General features: G+C 48.4%; 1 protein-coding gene across 2 annotated transcripts; it reads right to left on the reverse strand.

Moving 5' to 3' along the window:
• Window positions 1-642: 642 nt before the first annotated feature.
• TGFBI (transforming growth factor beta induced) lies at window positions 643-25581 on the reverse strand. 2 transcript variants are annotated; one of them, XM_071570416.1, is made up of 17 exons: window positions 25559-25581; window positions 19643-19741; window positions 13225-13289; window positions 12081-12238; window positions 10947-11111; window positions 10152-10298; window positions 9302-9443; window positions 8547-8759; window positions 8267-8404; window positions 7881-8026; window positions 7599-7735; window positions 6961-7091; window positions 4187-4311; window positions 3125-3227; window positions 2848-2927; window positions 1527-1551; window positions 643-1364 (listed from the first exon to the last, which is right to left on the reverse strand). In XM_071570416.1, the coding sequence occupies exons 1-17, from the start codon at window positions 25564-25566 to the stop codon at window positions 1312-1314; spliced, it is 1935 nt and encodes a 644-aa protein (XP_071426517.1). In that variant the 5' UTR covers window positions 25567-25581; the 3' UTR covers window positions 643-1311. The 2 variants fall into 2 exon arrangements, with proteins under 2 accessions (XP_071426517.1, XP_071426516.1); XM_071570415.1 differs by lacking the exon at window positions 25559-25581 and adding an exon at window positions 24368-24532.
• Window positions 25582-26032: the final 451 nt, after the last annotated feature.

The raw sequence follows: 26032 nt of genomic DNA on the forward strand, positions 1-26032 counted from the left end.
TTAAATATCAGGACCCCATCATGCCAAAAAAAGATTAAAAAAAATGAGATGGGAGGCTGATAAAAGAAGAGCTTGATTATTTTTTTCCACATTTGAGTTCTGCAGATGGGTCTGAGTGTGTGGGATTTCAATTTGGGCTTTTAACAGAAGGAAAACCATCAGGGTGTTTCTCAGCCAGAGCAGCCAAAACGATCTGGGTTTTTTGTATTCTGCACTTGATACACTTCCTCTCTTTTTGCCTCCTAATCCTGGGTTTCACCAAGGCAATATAACTAATTGGGGGTGAATATAAAGCTCTGATGGGTGAATAAGTGCTGTGGGCACCATGGAATGAAGTTCTGAGCTGCAGCTGCCAGGGCAGGGGGCTGAGGGTCCAGGGCAGGGATGTGCAGGGAGAGGATTGGCTGTCCTGTGCTCCTGGAGTGGTGTGACAGTGACAGCTCATGGAGGAACCACCAAAACGTGATGCCAGGCCAGGGGCAGGGAGGAGAAATGCTCTGCCATGCCAGTGGAGTAACTACCAGACCACCATAAACACTGACCCAGCCAAAGGTGACCCCTCCTTCCCAGGGCTCAGGTGGTCAAAGGGTGCCAAAAGGCAACACAAACCAACCACAAGAACCAACCAAACATTGCCACCACTTGTCTATTTATATTTTTGATTTTATTTTTGATTTTTATTAAAAAACAACCATTATTAAAAATGAACCATTTACTGGAAGGCTTTAACCAGGGGGAACTCTCATTGCAATCTCGTGAACAAAAGGCAGCACAGTTATAACCCATAGGCTTAAAAAAAAATAAAAAAAAAAGAATGGTTTAATCCATAGCTTATAACTATGCAATTATCTCATTGTCAAAAGAGAGGCTTTTGTTAAAAACCTTCAGTTCAGAATTTCATGGAAGACTTTTAAAATCCAAGGGAACAAGGAAGCACATGCTTGTTTAAAAATAAAAAAAAGAGCACCTGCCCTTGGATGTATTTATCAAGCCCTAAACTGGGTATGTTTAAAATTGTAAAGTAGTGAATAGTTTTTATTAAAAAAAAAAAAAGAAAAAAACAATAAAACCCCCAGAAATTAAAAAACCCAAAACATTTCCTCAGTCTGGGAACTTTAAAAGTCAAACCCAAATAAAAACGGTCTTAAAATATATACATATATATATGGCTTTCCATTTTTTTTCCCTATCCATTTCACTGGAAACAAAAATAAATTTAAGGGTGATATTTGGCTTTAAAAAAAAACGATTCTGTCCTTCTCTTCAGCTGTCAGCCAGGGCTGGTGGGAGGGAGACACTGACTTGTGGTGCTCAGACTCCTCCCGGGCTCTTCATCCTCGCCAGTAGCCGGGAGTAGACGGGAGCTGCCAAGGAGAGGAGTGTTGGGTGGGACACACACAGGGCATCTCCCTGTCCCCTCCCCTCCCTGTCATGCTCAGAGCAAGACAACAAAATAAACCTCTTAAAGGGAGGGGGAGATATGATGGAAACTTAGAAATGAGTTAGAGAAGTTGGGGTTTTTTTACCTAGTCGAGGATTCCTCTGAGAAACCTGCATGGAGAGCAAAGTAGAAAGTTTGCATGAATACAACAAATCTCTGACAGTTGGCAGGTCAATATATTGATCCTCAGTCTCCAAATATTATGGAGATATGGTATATATAGCATATATAGTATATATATATAGTATAGTATATAGTGTGTGTATATATATATACACTATATATATAATATATATATATATATACTATATATATATTATATATATATACTATATATATAATATATATATACACTATATATATATAGTGGGTATATATATACACACACTATACATACCCATATATAGAATCATAGAATGGATTGGGTTGGAAAAGACCTCCAAGATCATCGAGTCCAACCCTTGGTCCAACTCCAGCCCCTTTACCAGATCATGGCACTCAGTGCCATGGCCAATCTCAGTTTAAAAATCTCCAGGGACGGGGAATCCACCCCCTCTCTGGGCAGCCCATTCCAATCCCTGAGCACTCTCTCTGCAAAGAATTTTTTTCTGCTCTCCAACTTCAATTTCCCCTGGCAGAGCTTGAGTCCATCGTGCCCCCTTGTCCTATTGCTGAGTGCCTGGGAGAAGAGACCAACCCCCACCTGGCCAGAACTTCCCTTCAGGCAGTTCCAGACAGTTCTGAGGTCACCTCTGAGCCTCCTCTTCTCCAGGCTGAACACCCCCAGCTCCCTCAGCCTCTCCCCACAGCACTTGTGCTCCAGTCCCTTCTCCAGCCTCGTTGCTCTTCTCTGGCCCCGCTCCAGCCCCTCAATATCCTTTCTGAACTGAGGGGCCCAGAACTGAACACAACACTCAAGGTGTGGCCTCTCCAAGGCAGAGTCCAGGGGAAGGGTCACTGCCCTGGGCCTGCTGGCCACGCTAGTTTGGATCCAGGCCAGGATCCCATTGGCCTTCTTGGCCACCTGGGCACACTGTTGGCTCCTGTTGAGCTTCCTGTCCCTCAGTCCCCCCAGGTCCCTCTGCCTGGCTGCTCTCCAGCCACTCTGTGCCCAGCCTGGAGCGCTGCAGGGGTTGGGGTGGCCAAAGGGCAGGACCCAACTCTATATACACTATATGTACACTATATGTAGTACCATGCCAAGGTTACATGCACAGTGTGCCACAAATTGAGGCTTAATGCTGCAAAATGTACAATAGAATCATGCAAGAAGAGAGGGTGTCTCATTGCACAAAACACACACACTCATTTCTCTGCAATTCAGTGTGTGAATGTGATATTTTCTTCCAGTCATTATGACCAGAATGGGGTTTCAGCAGTTCCACAGAGAGGTTTTTGCCCCTTACCTTGGACAGTGCAGATGCCTGTTTGAAGATCTCTAATGCAGGGTCTGCAGGCTCATCACCTCGTTCTTGTGGCCTTGAAGCTGAGGGTGGGACAGGGAGAGCAGTGAAATACCCATCAAAGCATGCAGGCTGCTTCCTTCCTCTGCTTTCTGATGGAAATCCCACACCAGCCTAACCCTCCTCACCAAACTGAAGCCATGGCCACGTGTCCCCACCCCCTCCCAAAGCAGCTCTGCTGTGACAAGGTGGCCCTGCATGTTCCTCCCCATGGACCTACCCTGGGGCTGTAGGACAGAGTTCACAGCATAAATCACACCATTCGTGGCCATGATATCACTTTCAGCAACAGGCTCCTTGTTGATGTGTATCACGTGGTTTTTCTGTTCAGGGAAACAAGAAAATAAAAGAGTAAAAAATGAGAAACTTTTGTCATTTCTATTGTTATAAAAAAAGTCTATCATGCACATTGGCCAAGCTTTAGAAACATTGACCCTTCCATTTTTGTTGTGCATTTTCTTATGCACAGAGTGGGTCATGATTATTTATTTTCTGGAATGTTTTTCCCCCCTCAATAGAGGATCCTACGTTCTCTTAACATAGTGCAGAGTTTGTGAAATGAAATCATATATCTAAATAAATCCTGCCTGTGTTAAGGGAGCCCATGCAGAGATCATTTGCCTTACACAAAAAGGGATGTGTGAGCTGAACAAGCTATTCATTTCATTTATTTATGCTTTTCCTGCATGACTCAGGGTTAAATTTATAACAGCTCCTGGAAATCATTTACAACTGGTCTTCTGGGGGGAAAGCTGAGGCACACCACATTTCATTCTTACTGAACACATGGCAAAAGTCCTTCTGCTACAGCCCAGAAAACACTGTTTGGTGGGACTCTGAGCACCTTTAGGAGAGGGTCCCACACCACCCAGATGGGCACAGACACACTCTGGGCCTTGGCATGGACAGCCCAGCCCAGCCCCAGCCCTGCTGGGCACAGAACCCCATGCCAGGGCACTCACCATGTTGCCAGGGCACTCACCATGCTGTCAGGGCACTCACCATGTTGTCAGGGCACTCACCATGCTGCCAGGGCACTCACCATGCTGCCAGGGCACTCACCATGCTGCCAGGGCACTCACCATGTTGCCAGGGCACTCACCATGCTGTCAGGGCACTCACCATGTTGCCAGGGCACTCACCATGTTGCCAGGGCACTCACCATGCTGCCAGGGCACTCACCATGCTGTCAGGGCACTCACCATGTTGCCAGGGCACTCACCATGCTGTCAGGGCACTCACCATGTTGCCAGGGCACTCACCATGTTGCCAGGGCACTCACCATGCTGACTTCCAGTTTGTCTCCCTGCAGGGACTTGAGCCTCACGAGGGCATTGACGGCGCCGCTCACCAGGATCTCGTCGGCCACGTGGAACTTGAGGAGGTTGGCAAGCTCCTTGGCATTGCCTGGGGGGAGAAAACATTGGCATTTGCAAAACAGCACCAGCACTTACTTCCCATATTTCATGTGCTGAGATGGAATGATGTGGGAAAGACCATCATTTCCTGAAAGTGCAAAGAAACAACTAAAAAAACAAACAAACAAATAACAGTCTCCCCCCCCACCACCACCAAAACACAAACAAAAAACCAAACAAAAAAATAGGCAGAAGGACCTGGTTGGAGATACTTAGGACACTGAGGCCATTCCTGCCCTGCAAGGTCAGAATTCCAGCAAGTCCACAAGGACACTCTCCCAGTGTCCCACCCTGGTCCTCACCAAACCTGCCCTACACATGAGATCCCTTTTTCTTGGGTTTTCATCTCTCATTCTCTCCCTGTGCACTGCAGGAATCTGCTCCTCCTGCTGCTCTCCCTTCCCAGGGCAGTCTGAGATGACAGAGCAAAGCCCTGTGAAATGAGGAAGCACTTAGAGCAGCCTGGAGTTTGCAAATGTCACCAAGGCCAGTTGCACTTGGAAATAATCCTCACAGCTGGGTAAGAAGATGAAAAGTGCAGGAGAAATGTCACTAATGGCTCACAGATTGATGTCCTGATGCCCATTCCACTGAGTCTTTACTCATCCAGCCATGTTTTGGAGTAGGTTTTAGGACAGTAAGATGCTTCCCCTTCATTATCTATATTCCAACAGCCCTTCTCCATCTTCTCCATCAGAGGATGTAATGTCCCTCACAAGCCCCACAGGCAGCTAGAGCAAAAAGTGGCTCCAACTACACCACCAGAGCAGCTCCCTCAGCCAGGGGGACCTTTTCTTTCCATGCTTTCAAGGCTTGCATTTCAGCTTTTTTCCATGATGGTTTTCCTGGGGTGGCCACAGCTCAGACTGCACGTCCTCCCCAGCATGATTCACTTCATCATCACAGGCATAAGCTAAATATTTGCATGAGAAAGGAACATCTGAAGTGTCCACATCTGGGAATCTTCATTCCTGCAGCCATTTACAAGAGCTGCAAAACAGTTCTGAAATATTTATATATTAACTGCTAGACTGGATGTGCAGTCTGATATTACCAGTTCCCCATCCCTGCACTTAAAAGGATAACCAGCTACCATGGGCAGATGCTTCCCAAATTATGATGTCAATGTTTGGTTGGGTTTGATGAAATTACACTCAAATACCTGACATTATTTCCAACCACAACCAGTTTTCAACATGAACAAAATAAAACATTGTGCTGCTTATCCAGGAGGGGGTTAATAAACATTCCCATGCTTTTTTCCACACCCAGCCTGTGCTTTTCAGGATTCTGGTCTTCATCTGAGCTAGGCTGGAATATTTGTAGTCTTCTCAGGATCAGATTGGACCTCCTGCTTTGTTTATGCACACACAGAAGGAGCAACAGCCCCAGCCTTTTGTTTCATACAGTAACTTGAGGCTGTATGTGGACCATTGTCTTCTCCTTGCAAAAATTACTTCAGACACCCTGATCCTGCCTGGTTGAGAGTCACATTCTCACTTCTTTCATCCTTGAGAAAGGCAGAGACCTCAGCAACAACTTTAGAAACACCTCAGAGTCATCTTGCTTGCACCATCAGCCCAGCCAAGGGAAAGTCACTGCAAGTTTGTGACACTAAAAACACATCTCCCCAGAACCCAGGCAGTGGAAGCCACACTTTGGGCATTCAGTGCCACTCTGTGCATCCTCAGCCATCTGCTTATCCAGATCAGGGAGGTAGGAAGCCCATGTTTCCAACAGACAGGGTCAAAGATGAGATACAGCAGAGAAATGTGGCCATTCCTGCCAGTCACTCACAGCAGCTGCTCCCCTGAACACCCTCAAAAGGCTCATCCGTAAGTTTGTTCATCTGGATGCCCTCAAAACCCTCACCCTGAACACCCTCAAAAGGTTCATCCATAAGTTTGTCCCCCTGAACACCCTCAAAAGGCTCAATCTGAATGCCCTCAAAAGGCTCACCCATGAGTTGGTTCCCCTGAACACCCTCAAAAGGTTTACCCCGAACACCCTCAAAAGGCTCACCCTGAACAGCCCCAAAACACTCACTCATGAGTTGGTTCCTGTGAACACCCTCAAAAGGCTCTCACCCCTGAATGCCCTCAAAAGGCTCACCCATGAGTTTGTTCACCTGAACAACCTCAAAAGGCTCATCCATGAGTTTGTTCACCTGAACACCCTCAAAAGGCTCACCCTGAATGCCCTTGAAAGGCTCATCCATGAGTTTGTTCCCCTGAACACCCTTAAAAGACTCATCCATGAGTTTGTTCACCTGAACACCCTCAAAAGGCTCCCCCATGAGTTTGTTTCCCTGAACACCCTCAAAAGGCTCACCCTGAATGCCCTTGAAAGGCTCATCCATGAGTTTGTTCCTCTGAACACCCTCAAAACCCTCACCCATGAGTTTGTTCCCCTGAACACCCTCAAAAGGCTCACCCTGAATGCCCTTGAAAGGCTCACCCATGAGTTTGTTCACCTGAACAACCTCAAAAGGCTCACCCATGAGTTTGTTCACCTGAACACCCTCAAAAGGCTCACCCTGAATGCCCTCAAAAGGCTCACCCATGAGTTTGTTTCCCTGAACACCCTCAAAAGGCTCATCCATGAGTCTTTTCACCCTGAACACCCCCAAAACACTCACCCATGAGTTTGTTCAGCTCCCCCTGGGGCATGGCTCGGAAGGCCTCGTTGGTGGGAGCAAACACTGTGAGGGTGCCCGGCCTGTTGAGGTTCTCGGTCAGCCCCGCAGACTGGATCGCAGCCACCAACGTACTGCAACACAAACACAGCAAATGCCTCACTACAAACCACTGCTCTGGTGCTCCCTGAGGGTGCTCTGAGAGGGCTGTGAGGTTACAACTGCAACACCCTGCTGGGGTCCAGCAAACCAACTCATCAAAAAGTTGCTCAGGTAGGAAATGAGCCTGGGAGGTCCAAGCTGAACATCTGAGAAATGGCAAAGCAACCTGGGAATGTTGACTCCTTGGGGACCAAATGGGAGTGTGGAGACACAGAGGTCTGGCCACAGTGGCTCTGATGGGCACAGAGGGATTCAGAGCCAGCTTCTTACCGGATTAAGGGAACCCACACACTCTTGGCTCACAATTCTTTGAGGGTTATTTGAAGTTTCACTCCCTATAATTTAAGGAGACCATGGTTTTGGATGCTCTATGTTACAAAAAACATACATATAGCCATGACTACAACCCATAATAAATAGAAACTGCTTTGGCAGCTCTTCCTCTCCTAACTAGCACTTGGGAAGAGCAGAAAGGTCACCTGAAGCGATGGTCTGCCTTGAGAACATCCATCACTGAGCCAGTTGGCGGAGTCAACATTTTGTCCACGCTGAACAAGGTCCCAAACCTTCCCCTCTTGTCATGGGCAGCAATGCAGGCATTTTCAATGCAAAGGTTCTGCAAACACAAGGACAGAAGAAATATACTTTATTAGCATGTGCTTCCTAAGAGGGAATTTTATGCTTTCCATGATGCTCATTGACACTTCATGTGACATCAGAACATGGAGCATCACCAAGCACAGCACCCCGGGAGGACTCACATTGCGGTACACAAAGACTCTCAGCTCCTTGTCCCCCAGAGTCTGCAGCTTCTGCCCGTGGTACAGGTATTTAGAGGAGAGCTGGTCTTTAACAATGTGGTTCAGGAGCAAGTTTCTCATGTTGCTGTCAATAACAGGGAGTCCATCTGCAGCAAAGAGCAAGGAAAGAACAAATGAGTCACTTAAAATAACTACTGAGACACTAAAAACCTTCCAGAGTATTACCCACAGCAGTTTTGGAGTGTAAAGCTGGATGCCACTGCCTATGGCTGAGGCATTTGAGAGAGAGGATTTGCATGTTTGTGTGTTAAAACTTGGCTGAAGATTGTTTGAAGGAGATCTGTGGCCCAAACTGATGGAAGAAAGGGATTTAATCCCTGGTTTACCTTTGAACACATCATTCACTGGGGCAAGGAGGGTCACTTGCTCACTGCCAGTTAGATGAGAACTGAGACCAGCTTGTCTGAAAAGGTCTGTAGACTTGGAAACTTCAGATTCTTGTGCCAACTCAAACAGAGTCTTAGCTGAAAAGAAAAGCAACACACAGTAAGGAACCTTGCATTAAGGGCAATCCACCCATTGCTGTGCCCTCTAAATCCAGTATTTCCTTGGCAAAGCAGACAAAAGAAAGGCAACAGACAGAGTGATGCAGAGAGGCACCAGCACCTGAGTCTGGGATCAGCAGCTCGTTAACAAAATGCACGACGCCGTTGGTTGCCAGGATGTCCTTGTTGGCAATGATGGGCTTCCCGTTGAGGGTCAGCTCTTCCCCACTGCAGCCCACGTCCAGGGTGGTCCCTTCCAGTGTCTCCATGGTCAGGCCAGCGATGATGGCCTCAGCACACATGGCTGACTTCAGGATGTGATGGTTCAGCAGGTCTGTGGGAGAGGCAGATGTCTTAGTGAAAGTATTGCAGCTTTTAGGGTCCTGTTCAGTGGTCTGGGGCTCCACTCCATAAAATGCAGCCATTTTAAAATGTGCTGATTTTAATTCAGCAGCCTGTGAAATAAAGTGCCTGAAAAGAGCGATTTTTAAACACCTTTGCCAACTTCAAAAGGCTTTGTGTGGGTATTGGACTCATTTGTCTGGGGAAGTTGCACTGATCAGACACTACTTTTCTTGCATCATGATGGATCAACAGAAATCACCTTCACTTAAAGGAGTGCTAAAAGAAAACTCAGAAGAGGGACTGCTTCACTCCCCCCTCCAATTCTGGATGTGACTCTCTCTGCCATGTCTACACATCTACAGCCAAAGAGGTCTGGGCTGTCCAGCTGAAAAAGGTGGAGTGTGTCACATCTGTTTACTGTGCTGCTGTCAGAGCCTGTCAAGGAGCTGCTCAAAAGTCCTTGAGAAGGAATTTAGAAGAACTCAAAACTACTCTCCAGTCTCTCAGTGGACTCAGTAAACAATCACTTACCCCTCAGGGCTTCTGGGTCCCCCAGGATCCTGTTCAGGGTTTCTTGTGGGATCTTCTTAAAGGCTTCATTGGTTGGAGCCAGCAATGTGTACTGGCCCTCACTTTCCAGCAAGCTGTTGAGGTCAGATGCAGCCACAGCAGCCTTTGGAGAAACCAGGAGAGGGTAAACCACATTCAGGCAGAGGACAAAGGTCAGAAAGTTTGCCCAGGCACACACTTAGAGCCAGACTTATTAAAGATTTTAAAATTTCAGAGGAGTTACAAAAAATCCTGAATAGCTCCTTTCAGCACTTTGGTCCCTTTATACATTTGACCCAGTGCCATGGTTCTCTTGTGTTCCAGAAATCTGATTACAAGAGCCCTTCTTTCTTTTTTTTTTTTTTTTTTTTGGCAAGACTGAGAGCTAGTTCAGATACCCTGGTATGCCTGGAAAGGGTCACAGCAGTTCCAGGGAATAACTGAGATCAGAACCCACAACTGGCTAAATGCAAATCCCCTGTGCATTTTGAGCTATTCCTTAACTTGGCAAATACCAAGACAAATAAATTGGTACATATCAAATGGAGACAGTAAATGTCTCCTAAGGCTGAGACTTCCATGCAAGAGAGAGGAGACACACTCAGTCTACAGCTCTTCTCTGAACAGCCATAGCAGAGTGACAATTATTCTCATTGCACTGATATCAAACACTTCTCTCCCTAAAGCAAAATGAGCAACGTTGGTACAAGGACTTCATCAGCAGCTGTAGGGTCACAGCCCTGGACACCAGCAAAGCTTGTCAGGACAGTTCACTGGCAGTGGGATGACTGAACATCTTCAAGGAGCCCTGGAGACCTGTGGGTTGACTCACCCGAAGAGTTTCCAGGCTGTCCTCGGTCTCAATGATCTGCTGGATGGTGTTTGTCGTGGTAGCGATGACTTTGTCGATGACATGAACCACTCCATTGGTGGCATGATGGTCAGCTTTCAACAGCCTGGCACAGTTGACAGTCACAATCTGCAGGGGGAAAGAACCACGGGGTCTTATGTGCACTAAAACAAGAAGGTAAAGCAGCCTCTGCTGCTTTTCTATTTTCAAGCACAGTGAGCGCTTTAGTGTTGAATCAGCAAGAGCAGAAATGTGGTTTCCTAAAGAAACACACAAAGAGCAAGAATATTTCATCAAAATGTTTGAAACGTTTCATGTTTAAAGAGCTTTGAAAATAATGAGTGGTTTTGTCTATCCTCAATTGTCAAAACTAAGCAAATATGCAAGAACCAGTACTTGGACAAGCAGTGTGGGCAACTGCCCTGCAAGAGCATCAAGGAAGTTCTAAACATTCTTTTTAAATCTCTTCAATCAGTAGTTGTCAACCTACACATTAGAGAGTCCTGGGGGTCCAGGGATGATGGAGGGGCTGCAAGGCAGGCAGAAAACAAGTCCACTGTGGACAGGTTTAATTCAAGAAGAACTTCTTTCCTGTGCAGCGACCAAGCACTGAACAGATTGCCCAGAGAGGAGCACTGAAGGTACTTGAGAACTTTCTGAACACAATCCTGTGCCATGTGCTCTGGGATGACCCTGCTGGAGCAGGGAGGTTGGACCAGATGACCCTCTGTGGTCCCTCCCAGCCTGACCCACCCTGTGACTCTGGGAATGCCTTACCCCATTGGGATAGTGGTGAATCTGGATGGGCAGGCTCTGGTACATGGAGTTGAGTGTTGTCCCATGTTTCAGATCATCCGTGAGGACCCGTTTGTCCACCATGTGGTAGCGGAGGGCGTTGAGCAGCTCAATGTTGACATTACTGACTAAGGAATCCAGAGTTTCCTGAAGATCAGAAAAATAAACTTTCCAGTACTGAGTGCAATTAGCCAGTGGTTAAAGAGGGCCAAGAGGTTTGGCTGCACTCAGGGTCTTTCAAAGTGAGGGGGTGTGCATGGATATTGAGGGATGCATTCAGCCTCACCCCATCTGTGCAAACTAAGAGCTCAGCTTTCTCAAATCTCTTGCCTTACAACAGCAGCCAACAGCTCTGCCACCCTCCATCCTTGGCAGAGAAAGGGATGGTGGCAGCTCCAGTGTGGCACCATGGCATTGAAATGAGCAGTAAAGCAATAGGGCCAAGGACAAATACATAAAAAGACCTTTCCCAGCAGTAGCATCCCTGCAAGGGGCTCTGCTGGGGCAGGTTTGGGGGAAGGGTTTAGTAGAAAGCCAAAAAGATGCCCCCTCCTTGCCCCAACAGTTGTTCTTAAATATTTATGGACAAGGATTTAAATGAGGGAGGTAGATGTAAAGGGGTTGTACAGTTATGGCTCTGCCTTGCTCACAGGGATGCTCCTCTGGGGTGGGAGCACCAGAAGGACTGCAGTAACCATTTCAGGAGTGGAAGTATCACAGAGTGAGAAAATCAAAATGAATGTAAAGGAAATTTATGTGCAGTTGGACATGATGTGGGAGTCCCACTGATGTGGGAGTCACCAGGGCTCTGGTTGGGACTGGCTGTTTGTACAGATTAAGAACAACCACTGTGGCAAGGTAAGGGTGACAAGGAAAACTGAAAGGGATGGAAAGCCTTCCATGGCATCCACATCTCTCCACTGCTGGGATCCTTCAGAAGCAAATCTCTGGAGCTGACAGACTAGTACAGTGATACCCATTTGGGAATGCACAGTCCTTCCTCTGTCAGGATTGTGTCTATTCTGCCAGATGGGTCTGGATCCAGACCCCTACAGAGGTGGATCTCCATTCCAGAAAGCCAGAGGAAGAGGAGAAAGCAGAGGAATTACATCTTACAGCAGACAAGGATGCCCAGGCCTCGTTACTGGGAGCAAAAATGGTAAAGCTTCCAGGTCCTTCGATTTCTGGCCTCAGGTTGGAGCGGTCAGAGTAGAGCTGTGTGGTGGCAGAACCAACCACTCCCAGGGTTTCATAGATGTTGGAAAGTGGCAGGGCTGAAAGAAGAGAAGGTCATGTCCCCAACACATTCATCCTTCTGCCTGAATTAAAGCAGAGCTGCTGGTGAGAACACTTGGGGAAATGAAGCACATCAGGGCACTGGTGTCTGTTCATTAAGTAGATAATAAATAATCACAACCTCACAGTTTCACCCTCTATTACATCAGCATAATCCAGGATCTGCTGCATCTCTGCAGGCCTGAATGGACTTTGGATTGACATGGATGGGAGCTGAGACAAGCAAAGACAGTGATTTCTTTCACTCATTCTTTGTTTGTATTCAGGCTTTTGGGACTTGGTGTTGGGCACTGCTGGTCTCAGTCTCCCCTGACCCACCTGCACCAGCCCACGTGGTTAATTGGGTAGAAGGTGTTCAGAAGGCAAAAGCACAGTCTGGCTTTCTTCAATAAACCCAGTTAATTACCTCCCAACCCCCACCAGAGGCTGAACTTTATTTTCTCTTAAAAGCAATTTTGCTAACCCCATGCTTGCCAAAATGTCCAAGGCCAAGTTTGATGGGCCTTGGGGCAACCTGGGCTAGTGAAAGGTGTCCCTGCCCACGTCAGGGGGTTGGAACTGATGACCTTTAAGGCTCCTTTCCAAACCAAACTAGTCTGAGAGTCTCTGAAAATAAAAATGAGCAGAGATTGGCAGAGCAGTCTGTTACTCTCTCACTCCTTTGCATTGCACTTCCACCACAGCTGTATCACTGACTGGATTAAGTAGTTCCCTATGGCCCTCCCATGCTTGATTAAGTTTAATTACATCCAAGGTTCTGAGTTGTCTGGAACATTTATCAAGCTTTGGAGCTGATCTGGCCCTCGGCTGGTGCGCCACCGAGTCCCTTTTGGACTTGTTCATAGCAATATTGTGCACAAATTGCAAAAATCAAATCCACTTTGAGCAATTTTCTACCATTTCCCTTCACTAGGCAGCTGTATCATTTTAAGGAGTCCAAAAAAATGTCAAACTTTATTTTTACCAGCTGGGCAGCCTTTTTCTCCAGGAACTTTTTCATATCCAGGACAGCACTCGTAACTGATGACTCTGGAATAAGAGATGGATATGGCAGATTAACCAGCAGTGTCTCACTCCTTTTTCTCTGTTTGTTACAGTTCTTGGTGCATCCAGATGTGGGGCTGTTTCCAGGCAGACTCTTCATCAGAAATAGAGACTTGAACAACAGACAAAACCACAGTTTTTATCTCCTTGGGGGCTGCACGTTGCCAGTTCCTCCACAGAACAAAAGCAGACACAAGTTCTTTTCAAAACCACAGTTTGCAGGAGACTTTGTACAAACAGTGGATGAAAAGGGATTCCACAGTGCCAACAGACAACCTATGCAAGGCTGCCAGTGCTGGGTCATCAGGGCACATTTCCCATGGGATTTGGGGATCTCCTTGGCTGACTGATGCTGTCACATCTCATCACTGTTTGGGCAACTCCAACGTGGTTGCTTGAGCAAACCAGCCAAGTGTTTCCCCCTCATTTCACCCCAGTCTTGTCCATCACTAGAAATTATTTGCTGACTTATGCAAAATCCACAAGACAGACCTGGAGGGGAAGGACAACCCTGGTCTTGGATGAATGCACTTGGCACAAGGACCTGGGAAGAGCCCTGCAAGGAGGAGTTTCACCAGTGTTGGCATGTGCAGCCATGGGCACCCAGGCAGTGCCACAGCACAGCTACAGCCATGTCAACACCCCCAGTGCAGCATTTCCTTCTGGCTGGCAGCAAACTGTGCTCTGGTTAAACACTTTCCCCCAGGAAAACCAAAGGGGTCACAGAGTCCATCCTGGGGACTCAAGGCTGTCCCATAGATTTGCAGACCATAAATAAAAATCATCTGATTCTCAAAGCTGGTCATTTGAAGGAATATGGCTTGATATTAATAGGGCAAAGAAAAATAAAGGGGAAAAAAATCAATCCAGAAGTTGCCAATTTATCTTTCACAGGGGATTCTTTCACCTATTGGTGTGAAAGGAGAGCAAGGCCACCTGATGGATGGGCTGAGAGAGAGGGAATAGGTGTTGCTCACAAAGACAAGCAGTTCCTCTGTGCTCCTGGTTGGATTCGAGGCAAGTAGGATGCTGTATGGCCCAGGCTCAGCACACTCTCTCAAAGAGAAAGGAAAACCCTCCAGCTTCAGAGATTTGTCATCATTTGAACACTGTTAACAAACAGTGGAAATGCCTGGGGTTTAAGAGAGAATTCTTCAGGGTAATTAAGAGCCAGAAAGTGAAACAAATACCTGCTTTTCTGTGACAGAAGCAAATAAATTCTGTGTCACGGTTTCCTAAGAGAATTACAAAGCAAACCCAGACTGATTGTCTAGACATTATATATTCCATGTGGGAAAGAGCTTGCCTAAAGCAATCCCTTCCTTTGACTACTGGAGATCTTAACACCCTGCTGCTCCACTTTCCCCAGCCTCCCTGTCTCCTGTTCATTGGAAACACACACTTTCTCCCCCCACCACTTCCCTCCCCTACCTCCAATTTGCCTTTTTTTCACCCTAGAAACTAAATCCAGTCTAGACAGTTCCCTTGGTTCAGACCTGTAATCAAAGATGAAGAGCTGATTAAAGAGAAATCATTCCGAAGTTCAGCATAAATAATTCCTGAGGCTTTCAAAGCCTTCTTTATGGATCAGTTGGAGATTAGTGAGCTGCCTGTGGCACAGCAGCTCAGGGCTGCCCCAGTCCCCAGGTTCCTGCCAGGAGCAGAGGACACCAGGCAAGGATGGAGGGACCTGCTCCAGTGAAGTGTCTCTGCCCATGACAGGGGGATGGTTTAGAAGGTCCCTTCCTACCCAAACCATCCTGTGGTTCTGTGACTGCTTTTCCACGGGGTTTTGGCATCTCCAGCACAAAGGGAAGCTGATGGCAAGAAGCACCAAGGTAGTAACAGGACCAGCTCCACTCATACAGGGACTCCTTCAGCTCCCCTGTCTCCCTTGGCCACCAAAGGTGACCTTCAGCACATCATGGCACCATCCTGAGCACCAGAGATCTCCTGCAAAGGGCCAGGTGGGCACAGAGGTGCCCAGACAAGTGTTGGCACCTGCAAGGAGCCAGAGATGAGGATTGTAAAACACATCTTCAGCTTCAGGCACTTGGCCTCCCACGGCTGGTGGATTTGGTGGAAGCACAAGACCATCCAGCCCAGAGGCATCGCTCAAGGTGGGCACAGGGCATCCTGCACTGCTCCTGCAGCACCTCCACCCTCAGGGAGGAGCAGCAGAGCTCTGGCTGAAGGTTGCTCTGATCCTACACATCCATAGGGGAGAGGCTGCTCCTTTCCTACACCCTCCTGCTCTGCTGCCCAGGGAGGAGGGTTTCCCCTGCACACCCCCAGCCACTGCCCCACACAGGGAGTTCTGCACAAAACCCTCTGGAACTGCCCAGTCCATCCCCCTCCCTGGGGTCTGCTCAGTGGCTACAAACCCCCACACTGGGCCACAGCAGATGCCAACGGTGGGGGTTACTCAGCACTGCCCTCCCACAAAGAGCATTTGTCAGCCCCTCTGCAGCACCTCCAGCCACGATTTCCTGACCTCCTCATGGAGTAACCTCAAGTCAAACCCACAGTTTTTCAGTTTTGAAACCCTGCATTTCTTCAATGTCTGCCTGCAGAAGCAAACTCCCTGCCTTTTATTAGTCATTGTTCCACTGCTGTTGCAGTCTTAGGAGCTGAAATTAAAATTTAAATGCATTTTTCAAGGTAATAAAAATAATCTTAGGCATATATAAGGGAATAAAGATCCATTCGTAATAATTTCCTGTAATCAAGCCCATATGTTTTGTTTTTGCAAAAGAAGTGCCAGAGAGTAATTTTTTTCCTAAAATGAGGAGAGTATATTGGACACGAAAAGGAAAGTTAATTTTAAACATAGAAAAAAAAAGTATTAATGGGTTATTCCTCAAAAAAATAATTAAAACCAACATTTATAAGTTGTCTTTTCAGTCTCAAGACAAAAAAGTGTGTGGGGAGATGTTCCATTGTAACCCTAATTCTGGCAGGATGAATCCAGTGTATAAGGGAGGAAGAAAAATATAAAACACAGAGACAAAATGCTGAGAATATACTCTAAATAAACCATTTCTTTGGGTTTGGAATAATCAGCAGTGGAAAACTACCTCATTACCAAAGCAATCTCGTTTCAGTGCTTATTAAAATCAAAGCAGTGTCAAACTTCTTGCCAACTGTCTTATCTCACTTCATCAGCAAAGATAAAACCTGTACATAAATCCTCTGCCTGATTTCTCCCTAACTGTGTGAGCCAACACTTCAGCAAAGAGGAGAAAAACAATGAAAAAAAACCTTAAAAAAGGCAGATAAAGAGGTAGGATTCTTCTTCTGATGCCTGAGTTGAAATTTCCATCGTGCACATCCAGCACTCCACCCTCTGGGCCAGAAGATGCCTCTGAAGCCTCCAAAGTCTCCCCACCAAGTGGTAACTCATTTGTTTCTCTACCAGCTGCATCCCCAGTGACTGACCCCTCTCCCCATGAGCTTGGGGCAGCCACCAAAAGGTGAAGCACCTGGAGACCAAGCACATCTGCCTTTGCCAAGCTGGCTTTCCTTGCTGCTCCAGTTGCTCTGAGCCTCCCCATGCAGGATGTGCTCATCCAAGGAGGAGGGAAGTTCTGCTACAGCCTTGCAGCAACTTCTCTGCCTTCCTCACTCAGGGCTGGCTTTCTCTGCTCTGAGCCAGCTCTGCAGGAGCTCAGCTTTGCTTCTGGGCAGTGCCTGGTCCGTCACTGACCTCTCTCCGCACTACCTGTTTGAAACAGTGCTCAGAGCAGGAAAGGAAAACAAAGCAAAGCAGCCAAAAGTATCTTCCCAGAGCCAGGTACCTGCACCTGCAGCACACACACAACTTGAGGCACCCCTGACCCTTGCAGCAAACAGGGAGGACAACAGCCAGGGCAAATGTGAAGTAGGTGAGATGGGTCAAGTGTCTCCTCCCCCAGGACTGCTCTACTCACAGGTGGGAAAACCTCTTAGGAGGAGGAGAGAAATGACCAAGCTTATCCAGCTCCACCACTCACCCAGGGCTGATGGAGCAGATCCCTCTGCCAACAGGAGGACCAAGCACATGCTTCAGGACAGGTCTGCTGACTACAGATCCCAAGCAAAGGCTGGATCCACCCAGTGATGCTGACAAACATGCCAAATCCTGACGTTTCTGGGATTTAAAGGCATGGACCAGCTCAGTCCCACACAAGGGGCCAGTTTCAAGGGTCCATGCTGAGCACCATCAGCTGTGCCCACCTACTCTCTGGGTGCTGAGGCACTGAGCATCAGGCCCCTGCCACTGGGGCAGGAATTTGAGTGCTGCAGCACAATGGGTCAGGTCCTTTATGGCCCAAATTCCTCCTGATTGCTTCCATACGCCAGGCTCACCACGTCCAGTGGGAGCCATCACCAGCTAACCTTTGTAATCAGAGCTGTCCCAGGGTCCTCTGGAAAATGTGAGTCAAGGCACACGGCTTTTGTTCTGCCCCAACACTCCTAAAGGAAAAACTAAGGCCCAGGATCAGGAATGACTGGGAGGAGAGAAGACAATAACACCCATTGTGGAGATGATGCGAAGCAAAGAACAGTGAGCAAATTCCGTGGGTAATGGAAAGATTATCTCATAGGTTAACAGGCAGGTTAAAGCTCTGTGTGCTTTTCTCTCAGTGATGCATCACTGGATTAGACACTTGGGTAAAAGCAGAGAAGAGGTTACCCCATCTCCTCAAGTGAAATCAGGAAATGCTGCCAGATGCCAGTTGTTACACCTCCTTCTGGAGATAAGTGGATGAGTTTGTCTCTGCCAAATACAGCTGCACACTTGGGTTATGTGAGATTAGTGTCTCACTTGCTTTAGAGCTAAAGAAATCTGTGGCTGGAGTGCTTTGTCTTTCAGTGGTGACAGCAGCAAAGCCATCCCACATCCACAGCTGAGTCATGTTTTCTTTGGAGACATACAAAGCTACTCTTATCAGAAGAGGCAACGATGATACCACATTGCTGTGGCATAATCCTGTCCACTCTCTGTCAAAAAAAGGCCATCATTCACCAAGATGACAGTCTGAACTCTACACAAGTTAAGCCTTCCCAGATTTGTTGGGTTTGTAGAATTAAGGGGAGTGGGATTTTACAATATTGCCTCTCTTTTATTCTGGTGTTTTTTTTCTGTAAAGACAATTGGACATAAGGAAAACCACAACACATGCAACCTACATGGTACATCCAGCAACATATTTTCTTAAAGTACAGAATTTTCCTCCTTAGGACAAATTCATGGGAAGTACAATGAAAGGGCAAAAGGTGTGCATGGTGACAGCTCCTGGTTTGCCTCCTTCCTCCCCACACCAACATCAGACACCTGAAATGAAACCCAGGCATCAACAGCTGAAGTAATGGCAACAACCCAAACCTGCACTAAAGGATAGCATGTTCCTATGGACCCAGTTACAATCTACATTGGACCACAATGGAAACACATGGGATGATTTTCTGCTGTCTGTCCTTGACTCTGCAGATCCAGCACCACACCTGGCCCACAGCTCTGATCCCCACAGCCAGGACTGCCCAGGGCATCTTTGCACCAGTCCTGGGTATTGTGGTGGTCCCTGCTGGAGTGAGGGCCAGCAAATGGGTCTGAAAGCCCAGCTTGGACTACACCAAGGAAAAAGACTGTGCTCCTGCTCTGCAGCCTGGCAGACAGTCAAGCATGCACAGCCTTAATTATCTGCTGACTGCATCTTTCAAAAGAATGTCCCGAGGCTGCTTACACAGAGACTTTATGCAACAGCTACTTGAATCTTATTGTTTGCAATTTCAGATGTGGAATTGGCCTACAAGTCTGATTAACTTTCCTGGTGGAGTCATCAGAGAGTGTTGGCTAAAGCTGACACTTCTTTCCCCTTATTTCTGCTTTCCCTTCCAAAGCAAACAGATGGAGATGAATTTTACGCTCTCTCCAACATCCATCAGCTCTGGGCTGCCTTTTTCCCCTCTTTTTTACTTCTTAAATCCAGGCAGCATTGAGCCTAGCATGGAGAGAGGCAGGGCTAGGTACTAGAAAACATCTGGCACACACTTCATTGCAGCACTGAGAGCTATATAAGTATATATAGAAATGCAATTAGAATAAACCATCAGGGCTTGTATTTACATGGCACTTTCCATTCTCAACATCAAAGCGTTTCAGGCTCGTGTTTGCCTTTGGAGAAAAACACAAACATTCCTTAGGGAGTAAAAAGCTAAAAGACTTCTTAACACATATGAAAACACACACCATGGGGTCTGACATCCCACACCCCCACAGCACCTGCTCCCCCCCAGCCAGCACCCACCTCCAGCAGGGGCTTTGGGGAGGCCCTGGTGGGCCCTCAGGTACTCACGTGGACTTCCCACAGATCTTCCTCTGGTACCACTGCTTGCAGTTGGTGAAGTATTTCCTGTTCGTGCCAATCAGCTTCTGCACTGCACACACGTTGGGGCTGCAGGGGAGGACAGAGCACAAGGGGGTCCTGTGAGCCTCCCACCCTGCAGTGCTGACCCCCAGCACGGGGCCAGACCCCACTGACAGTGCCCCAAAAGCCCTGCTGGGGTTGCAAGGCTTTGAGAGCTGCAGGTCAACTGGATTTGAGCATATAAGGACTATGGGGAAGTGGAGGAAGAAATGAAAGGAATCTCTTCTCACTCTGCCAGAGCATCTTTTTCTTCGCTGAGTGCAAATTCTTGACTTATTTTTCCATGTTCCATCTCTCACCAAAATACAAAGAAATTAAGTTAAAAATAATCCTTTGCTCAGTATACACATGATGAACAGCTACTTAAAATTTGGGATCCCAGCTACAACCTGAGCAAGTTATGCAATAATTCAAATGTTTCCAAAAGAAACCATTACTTTAGTGCTTAGGACACAAAAAAGGACAGATGTTTATCAGCCTACAGACCTACACAAAAACCAGAATGGGTACTTTTGCTGTATGACAGACTCAGCTGACTCTGGACAGGGATGCTGAGCTGAATGAAGGGAAAATGAGCAGTGGCACTGCCCTCCCCTGTTCCAACAGGTATGGCAGCACAGACCAAGAGTGGCTGTGTCAGCCCAAAAGGTCCCAAGAGCTCCTGCTCACCCAGAAGAGCTGATGGTTGGTGTTCCACATGTGACTAACCCTGCTAAGAGCTGACTGCAGCCTTTCAGCTTTCTAAGAAGTGGTATGACTGTGAGCAAAGATGTGGTCAGGCAGGAGCTGGGAGTTTCCTTGCTGCTGGTTTGGCCAGCACAGCATTTCCCTACTCTGCCTGGCTCACCTTCCCTGTGGTTTGTGGCCAGCAGGCCTGGCCACTGGTGTGGGTAACACACAGTCAACATGTGAGATGTAATTTATGGATCTGGGTTGCAAGGCCATCGACTCTCTCTGGCCTTGAGCAGAGGTGTAGCAAAAGCTCAAGGAAGCTGAGGATGCTCAGCTGAACTGAGGCTGGATTCCCAACCATGTTCCCACCAACACCATGCCCCAGCTGGAGCAGCAGCACCAAAAGTACGTGCAGTATTGGCTGCCAAGCAGATGAAGGGAAAACAAATAATTAAGCAAAACACATAAATCATCATCACTTCAGCCCATCAGAAGTGCTGTGTGCTGTCCAAGGCAGTGTTTTCATTTGCACAACTCCAAATGGGACCTGGAGATGCTCTTGCAAAGGTCTTGTTGATCTGTTCAGGAGAACAGCCTGTCTCACGCTGAGTCTGACAGAGACACTGCCCCTTGCCCACCAAAACCAACAAAAGCAGAGCTTGCAGCCCAAGCACCAAGTCCTCCTGTGGCCGTGCTTGCTTTTCATGGGCACCTCAGAATGGGCCAGCCTGCCCATCATTAGCATGAATTAACCTGAGGGGCTCCCCTCTGCTGGCTCACTGCAGTGCCAGCCTGCCCATCATTAGCATGAATTAACCTGAGGGGCTCCCCTCTGCTGGCTGATTGCAGTGCCAGCCTGCCCATCATTAGCATGAATTAACCTGAGGGTCTCCCCTCTGCTGGCTCACTGCAGTGCCAGCCTGCCCATCATTAGCATGAATTAACCTGAGGGTCTCCCCTCTGCTGGCTGATTGCAGTGCCAGCCTGCCCATCATTAGCATGAATTAACCTGAGGGGCTCCCCTCTGCTGGCTCACTGCAGTGCCAGCCCCTGCGGGAGCCTGGCTGGCCCTCAATGACAGCCTTTGTTGGTGCAGCTGCCACGGGGTCCTGCGGAGGTAGATCTGCCCCTGCACAGCCCTGGCACCTTCATCCTGCCCTGAGGGCACAGACAGGGCCTGTGGGACCTGGGGGCACTCAGCTCCTTGTTTTCCTCAGTACTGCCATACCCAGGAAAGGTGGTTTGTTTCTGTTTGAAAGCATTTAATTCACTTTCTATATTTAAGGCAGGGGACAAGGAGCACGAACCTACTGAAAAAAAGAAGTTAGAAATCACAAAGCCAAACTTTCAGCTGGTGCAAACTGGCCTTGGCTCAGCAACTTCTACCCCAAATCATCACTTGGAGAGCTGTGTGTGCTCTCTGACTCAGCCCACCTTGGCCACCCGGCCCCGCCGTGCCGAAATCTGGTTCCAATTACGTCGAAATTCCAAAGCCTGCCTCGATTGCAGCGTCTGGCTGACGGCAGTGGACAATCCCTCCAATATTCATCTTGACAAGCCTGGCTACTGAAGGACTTGTTTGATCACTTCCCCTGTATCCCCAGGAGCAGCCTGCCAAGAAAACCCTTGTGCCTCCAGGACAGCAGTGAACTGCCTTGCTCCCTCCTCCCTGCCTGGGACTGCAGCTCCATGAGGCTGCTGCTCCCTCCCTGACTTACGGGGGGAAAACTTCTTCCCAGTTTTTCCTCAGTGTGGAAAAATCCCCCCTCAGGACCACGTTATCAATGATTCCTGCAGGCAGGCTGTAGTAGCAGCTCCCTGCATTGCATGTTCTGGTGCTTTGCCCAGTCTGGCTTAAAATGAATTTGTCAACACTCTTCCCTCTCCTCGTTGGAGTTCATCACCTCTGCCATGCCGTTCCCAGCCAGCCACGCCGACTCCAGGATAAAACTGCCTATTGTTCCCTTTCAGCCAAAGCCTTCCAGTTGGCAGCAGCAGCTGGGAGCTGCTGGGAGAGGGGCTGCCCTTGGGAAGAGGCTGAGAAGAGCCAGACTTAAAGCACAGCCCCAGCTACCTGCAATCAGTATGGCCACGAACCTCCACACCAATCTGGAGTGCCCACAAAGCTGGGTGGCTTTGGGGAGAGCACTCCTAGATGTTCACTTGCAAATGTTAACGTCCCTTATATACTTTCCAGGTCCTCTCACTGACTTGAGCTGACTCACTTTTTAAAAAGTTAATTAAGATGTACAAGTTTTTGCTGTAGAGCCAAGCTCTGCCTCCCAACTCGCTCTCGGTTCAATAGGGGCATTGATGGTGGGGGGGATGCTCACAGCAAAGGGTGGCAGCCCTGGTTGCACATCCCTCCAGAGCTCCCTCCTGCAAGCAACACCCCGTGCCTCACATCCAAGGTATTTTTGGCTGGTTTTGTGTTGCTCTATCTCTTTGGCACATCATTAATCAATGCTCAAAATCCAGTGGGCAAAAATGAGCTGGGTATAAATCACTCTCTCCATCAGAATGGGACCACTGAGCAAAGTGCTGTGGTCACCTACACTGGGTTTATCTCAGCATAACTCAGTTCAGATGGAAACCCTGGCAGACCAATGCCTTGAGTTTTCCAAAGTTCTCAGGCACCAGCACAATCAAATCTTAGCCAGTGCCTCTGTTAATTGTACAGGGAGCAACATAACAAGCTTCTCTCTGCAGAGATGAGTGCACTGATTTATACCAGGACTGCTCTAACTCAGCCAGCCTGAGCAAACTTTGGCCTCAGGGCTATCAGCAGAACTGGGTATTTACTTAGTTTCAAATCACATAGAGATGATGAACAAGGCTCACTATATTTGTACATAAATCACTGTAATTCTGGCATTATTGAGCTATTACAAGTAGACATCAGCTCAGAATTTGCCTGTTGGATTGTGTACCTGATCAGACACACACAACACATCCTTTGTCATAAATTCTGACCTGGATTCCTGCCAGAGAATGTATCAAATCAGAATATTACAGTTTTGCTTGTTTTTTTTTTTTTATTTAAAGCATTTCATGGCCCTGCTTCCAGCAACCCATTTAAATAGAAGCTTCAGCTCAATCACTGTCACCATCCCAAGAGATGGAAGTCACCTGAAAGGTCTGTCATCCTTTCACCCTTCCTAATTCCCAATAAATTTAAAAAACAGTGGGAAAAACTATTAACATTGGGTTAGTTTTCTGCCTATCCATGAAGACTCAAACTACTCTCTCCATAAATATTGTGTATCAAACAAGAGAGGTCTACAGGCATTTTTCCATAGGCCTTATATTGTAAGGGTTAGAAGTGAATAAGTGATAATATTTGTCAAGCAAACTTTCAAGCCTGACTGGGTGTTTCAATCAAAGAGAAAGTTGGTGCTGAGTCCACAGACACATTGAAGCAAATTTTCTTTCTTTTTCTATAAATCCAAGAAAACAAGAATTCCTTCCACAAAATGTTCAATGGTCCAAAAATCTAGTGATTTTTATCCCCTCCAGGGACAGACTGATAAAGAGGCATTGAGGGCTCTGAACTGCCATCTGTAACATCGTGACAGGAAAGAAGGAAAATTTCTCAAAGAAAAAAGTTACTGGAGGACGAACGAGAAAGGGAAAGCAATGAAAGAGGAGGTTCCTCGAGGGAGAGCAGCGCGTCCCCGAGGGAGAGCAGCGAGTCCCCTTGGGAGAGAAACGAGTCCCCTTGGGGGAGAGCAGCGGGTCCCCGAGGGAAAGCAGCAGTTCCCCGAGGGGGGGAAGCGGGTCCCCAAGGAAAAGCAGCAGTTCCCCGAGGGAAAGCAGCGGGTCCCCAGCTCGGCGCCGCCTCCTCTCCCGCACAAAGCCCCCGCGGCGGAGCGGGCACCGAGCGCATCCTCCGCGATCCGCCCGCCCCCGCGGGGCTCGGGGCACGGGCAGCGGGACAGGAGAGGTGTTTGCCGTCCCCGCAGCCCTGCCCTCGCCGCTTACCCGTGCTGCCGGCCGCGGAGCCGGCTGTGCTGCAGGACCTGCTGGTACGGGGACTTGGCGGCGTTGGCGAGTTCCAGCGCCAGCAGCAGCAGCGGCACCACCCGCGCCATGGCCGGGGCGGCGGGACGGGAGTGGGACGGGACGGGGATGAGACAGGACGGGACGGCCCGTTAAATGCGGCGGCGGAGCGGGGGCGGCCCCGCGGGGGGAGCGGAGCCGCCCGGCCTGGCGGGAGGGGAGGGAGGGGAGAGGGGAGGAGGGGAGAGGGGCCGCCCCCCGGGAAGGGCATCCACCCGTCCCTCCGTCCGCCCGCCCCTCCATCCCTCCGTCTGTCCGTCCGTGCCCCGCAGCCGCGTCGCTGCCGGAGGAGAAAGTATCCAGGGGTGTCTTGTTACCCGCCTTCCCAGCCCAGCGTTTCATCCTCAATTTCTTCTTCATCGGGACTTTTTTCCTCCCGTCCTCCCCCTAACCGGGACTCAGCGCTCCGGGTGTCCCACCGCCCCCAGCCCCTCCGTGACCCACCAGCTCGGGGGCTCCGCACTGCCAGCCCAGCCCTGCCCTGCCCGCAGCCGGAGGGTGCCAGTCACAGAATCACAGACTATTCTGAATTCGAAGCGACCCACAAGGATCATCGAGTCCAACGCTTAAGTCAATGGCCCACACAGGGGATTGAACCCATGACCTTGGCATGATTACGACCAAGTCCCCTCCCTGCAGCTCCCAGCACTGCCGAGAGTCACCCCTGGCTGGCCAGAGCTTTCTTGTTACTTTTAAACCAAACATCGAAGGTAGGAGCTCTTAGGCTGAGAGGGTGTTCAGCCTGGAAAAGAGAAGGCTCCAGAGAGACGTTGGTGCTTCCAGTACCTAAAGGGAGCTTAGAAAAAGGAAGGAGAGCAACTTTTACATGGCCAGGTAGGGTTAGGACAAATGCTGAAGAGTTTTAAACTAAAAAAGAAGATATTTAGATTGGATATTAGTAAGATATTGCTCCCTGTGAGGGTGGGCAGGCCCTGGCACAGGTGCCCAGAGAAGCTGTGGCTGCCCCATCCCTGGAAGTGTCCAAGGCCAGGTTGGACAGGGCTTGGAGCACCCTGGTCTAGTGGAAGGTGTCCCTGCCCATGACAGGGGGTGGGACTGGATGAGCTTTAAGGTCTCTTTCAACCCAAACTTTTCTGTAATTCTGTGACTCACCACACCATCCCAGAGCTTGTAAAGGATTTGTTCTCGTTGAACTGACATCAAAATAGAAGGGCTCTTTTCCCCCTAAATCCTCCTGGGAAGCAGAAGGGGTCCTTTGGGGCCACTCTGCAAGTGCCTCCTGCAGCTCTGCAGGCTGGGCAGTGTCCAGCAAGGGCAGCTGCTTAGCAAGGGATGGGAGTTGAAACATATCCAACAAGCAGACACTGAGCCAAACAGAAGAAGTCTTTAGCAATTATAAACACTTTGAATTTACAAAGATCCCCCCCCTCCCCCAGTAAATAAATCTGATCTGTATAAACAACATTAATGCTTATTGGATAAAATACAGAAAACCATTCCTTGGTCAGGTTTCCTCTCCTCAGGGAATTTTTCATTACTGCCTCCATCAAAGTAGGTAAATCATGAAATCTTACCTGCAAAGACTTATGACTCCGTGCCTAAAAGACAAGAAGCAGAGGTTTCATG

Source organism: Pithys albifrons, chromosome 15 (assembly GCF_047495875.1).
Source record: "Pithys albifrons albifrons isolate INPA30051 chromosome 15, PitAlb_v1, whole genome shotgun sequence".
Lineage (NCBI taxonomy): Eukaryota > Metazoa > Chordata > Aves > Passeriformes > Thamnophilidae > Pithys > Pithys albifrons.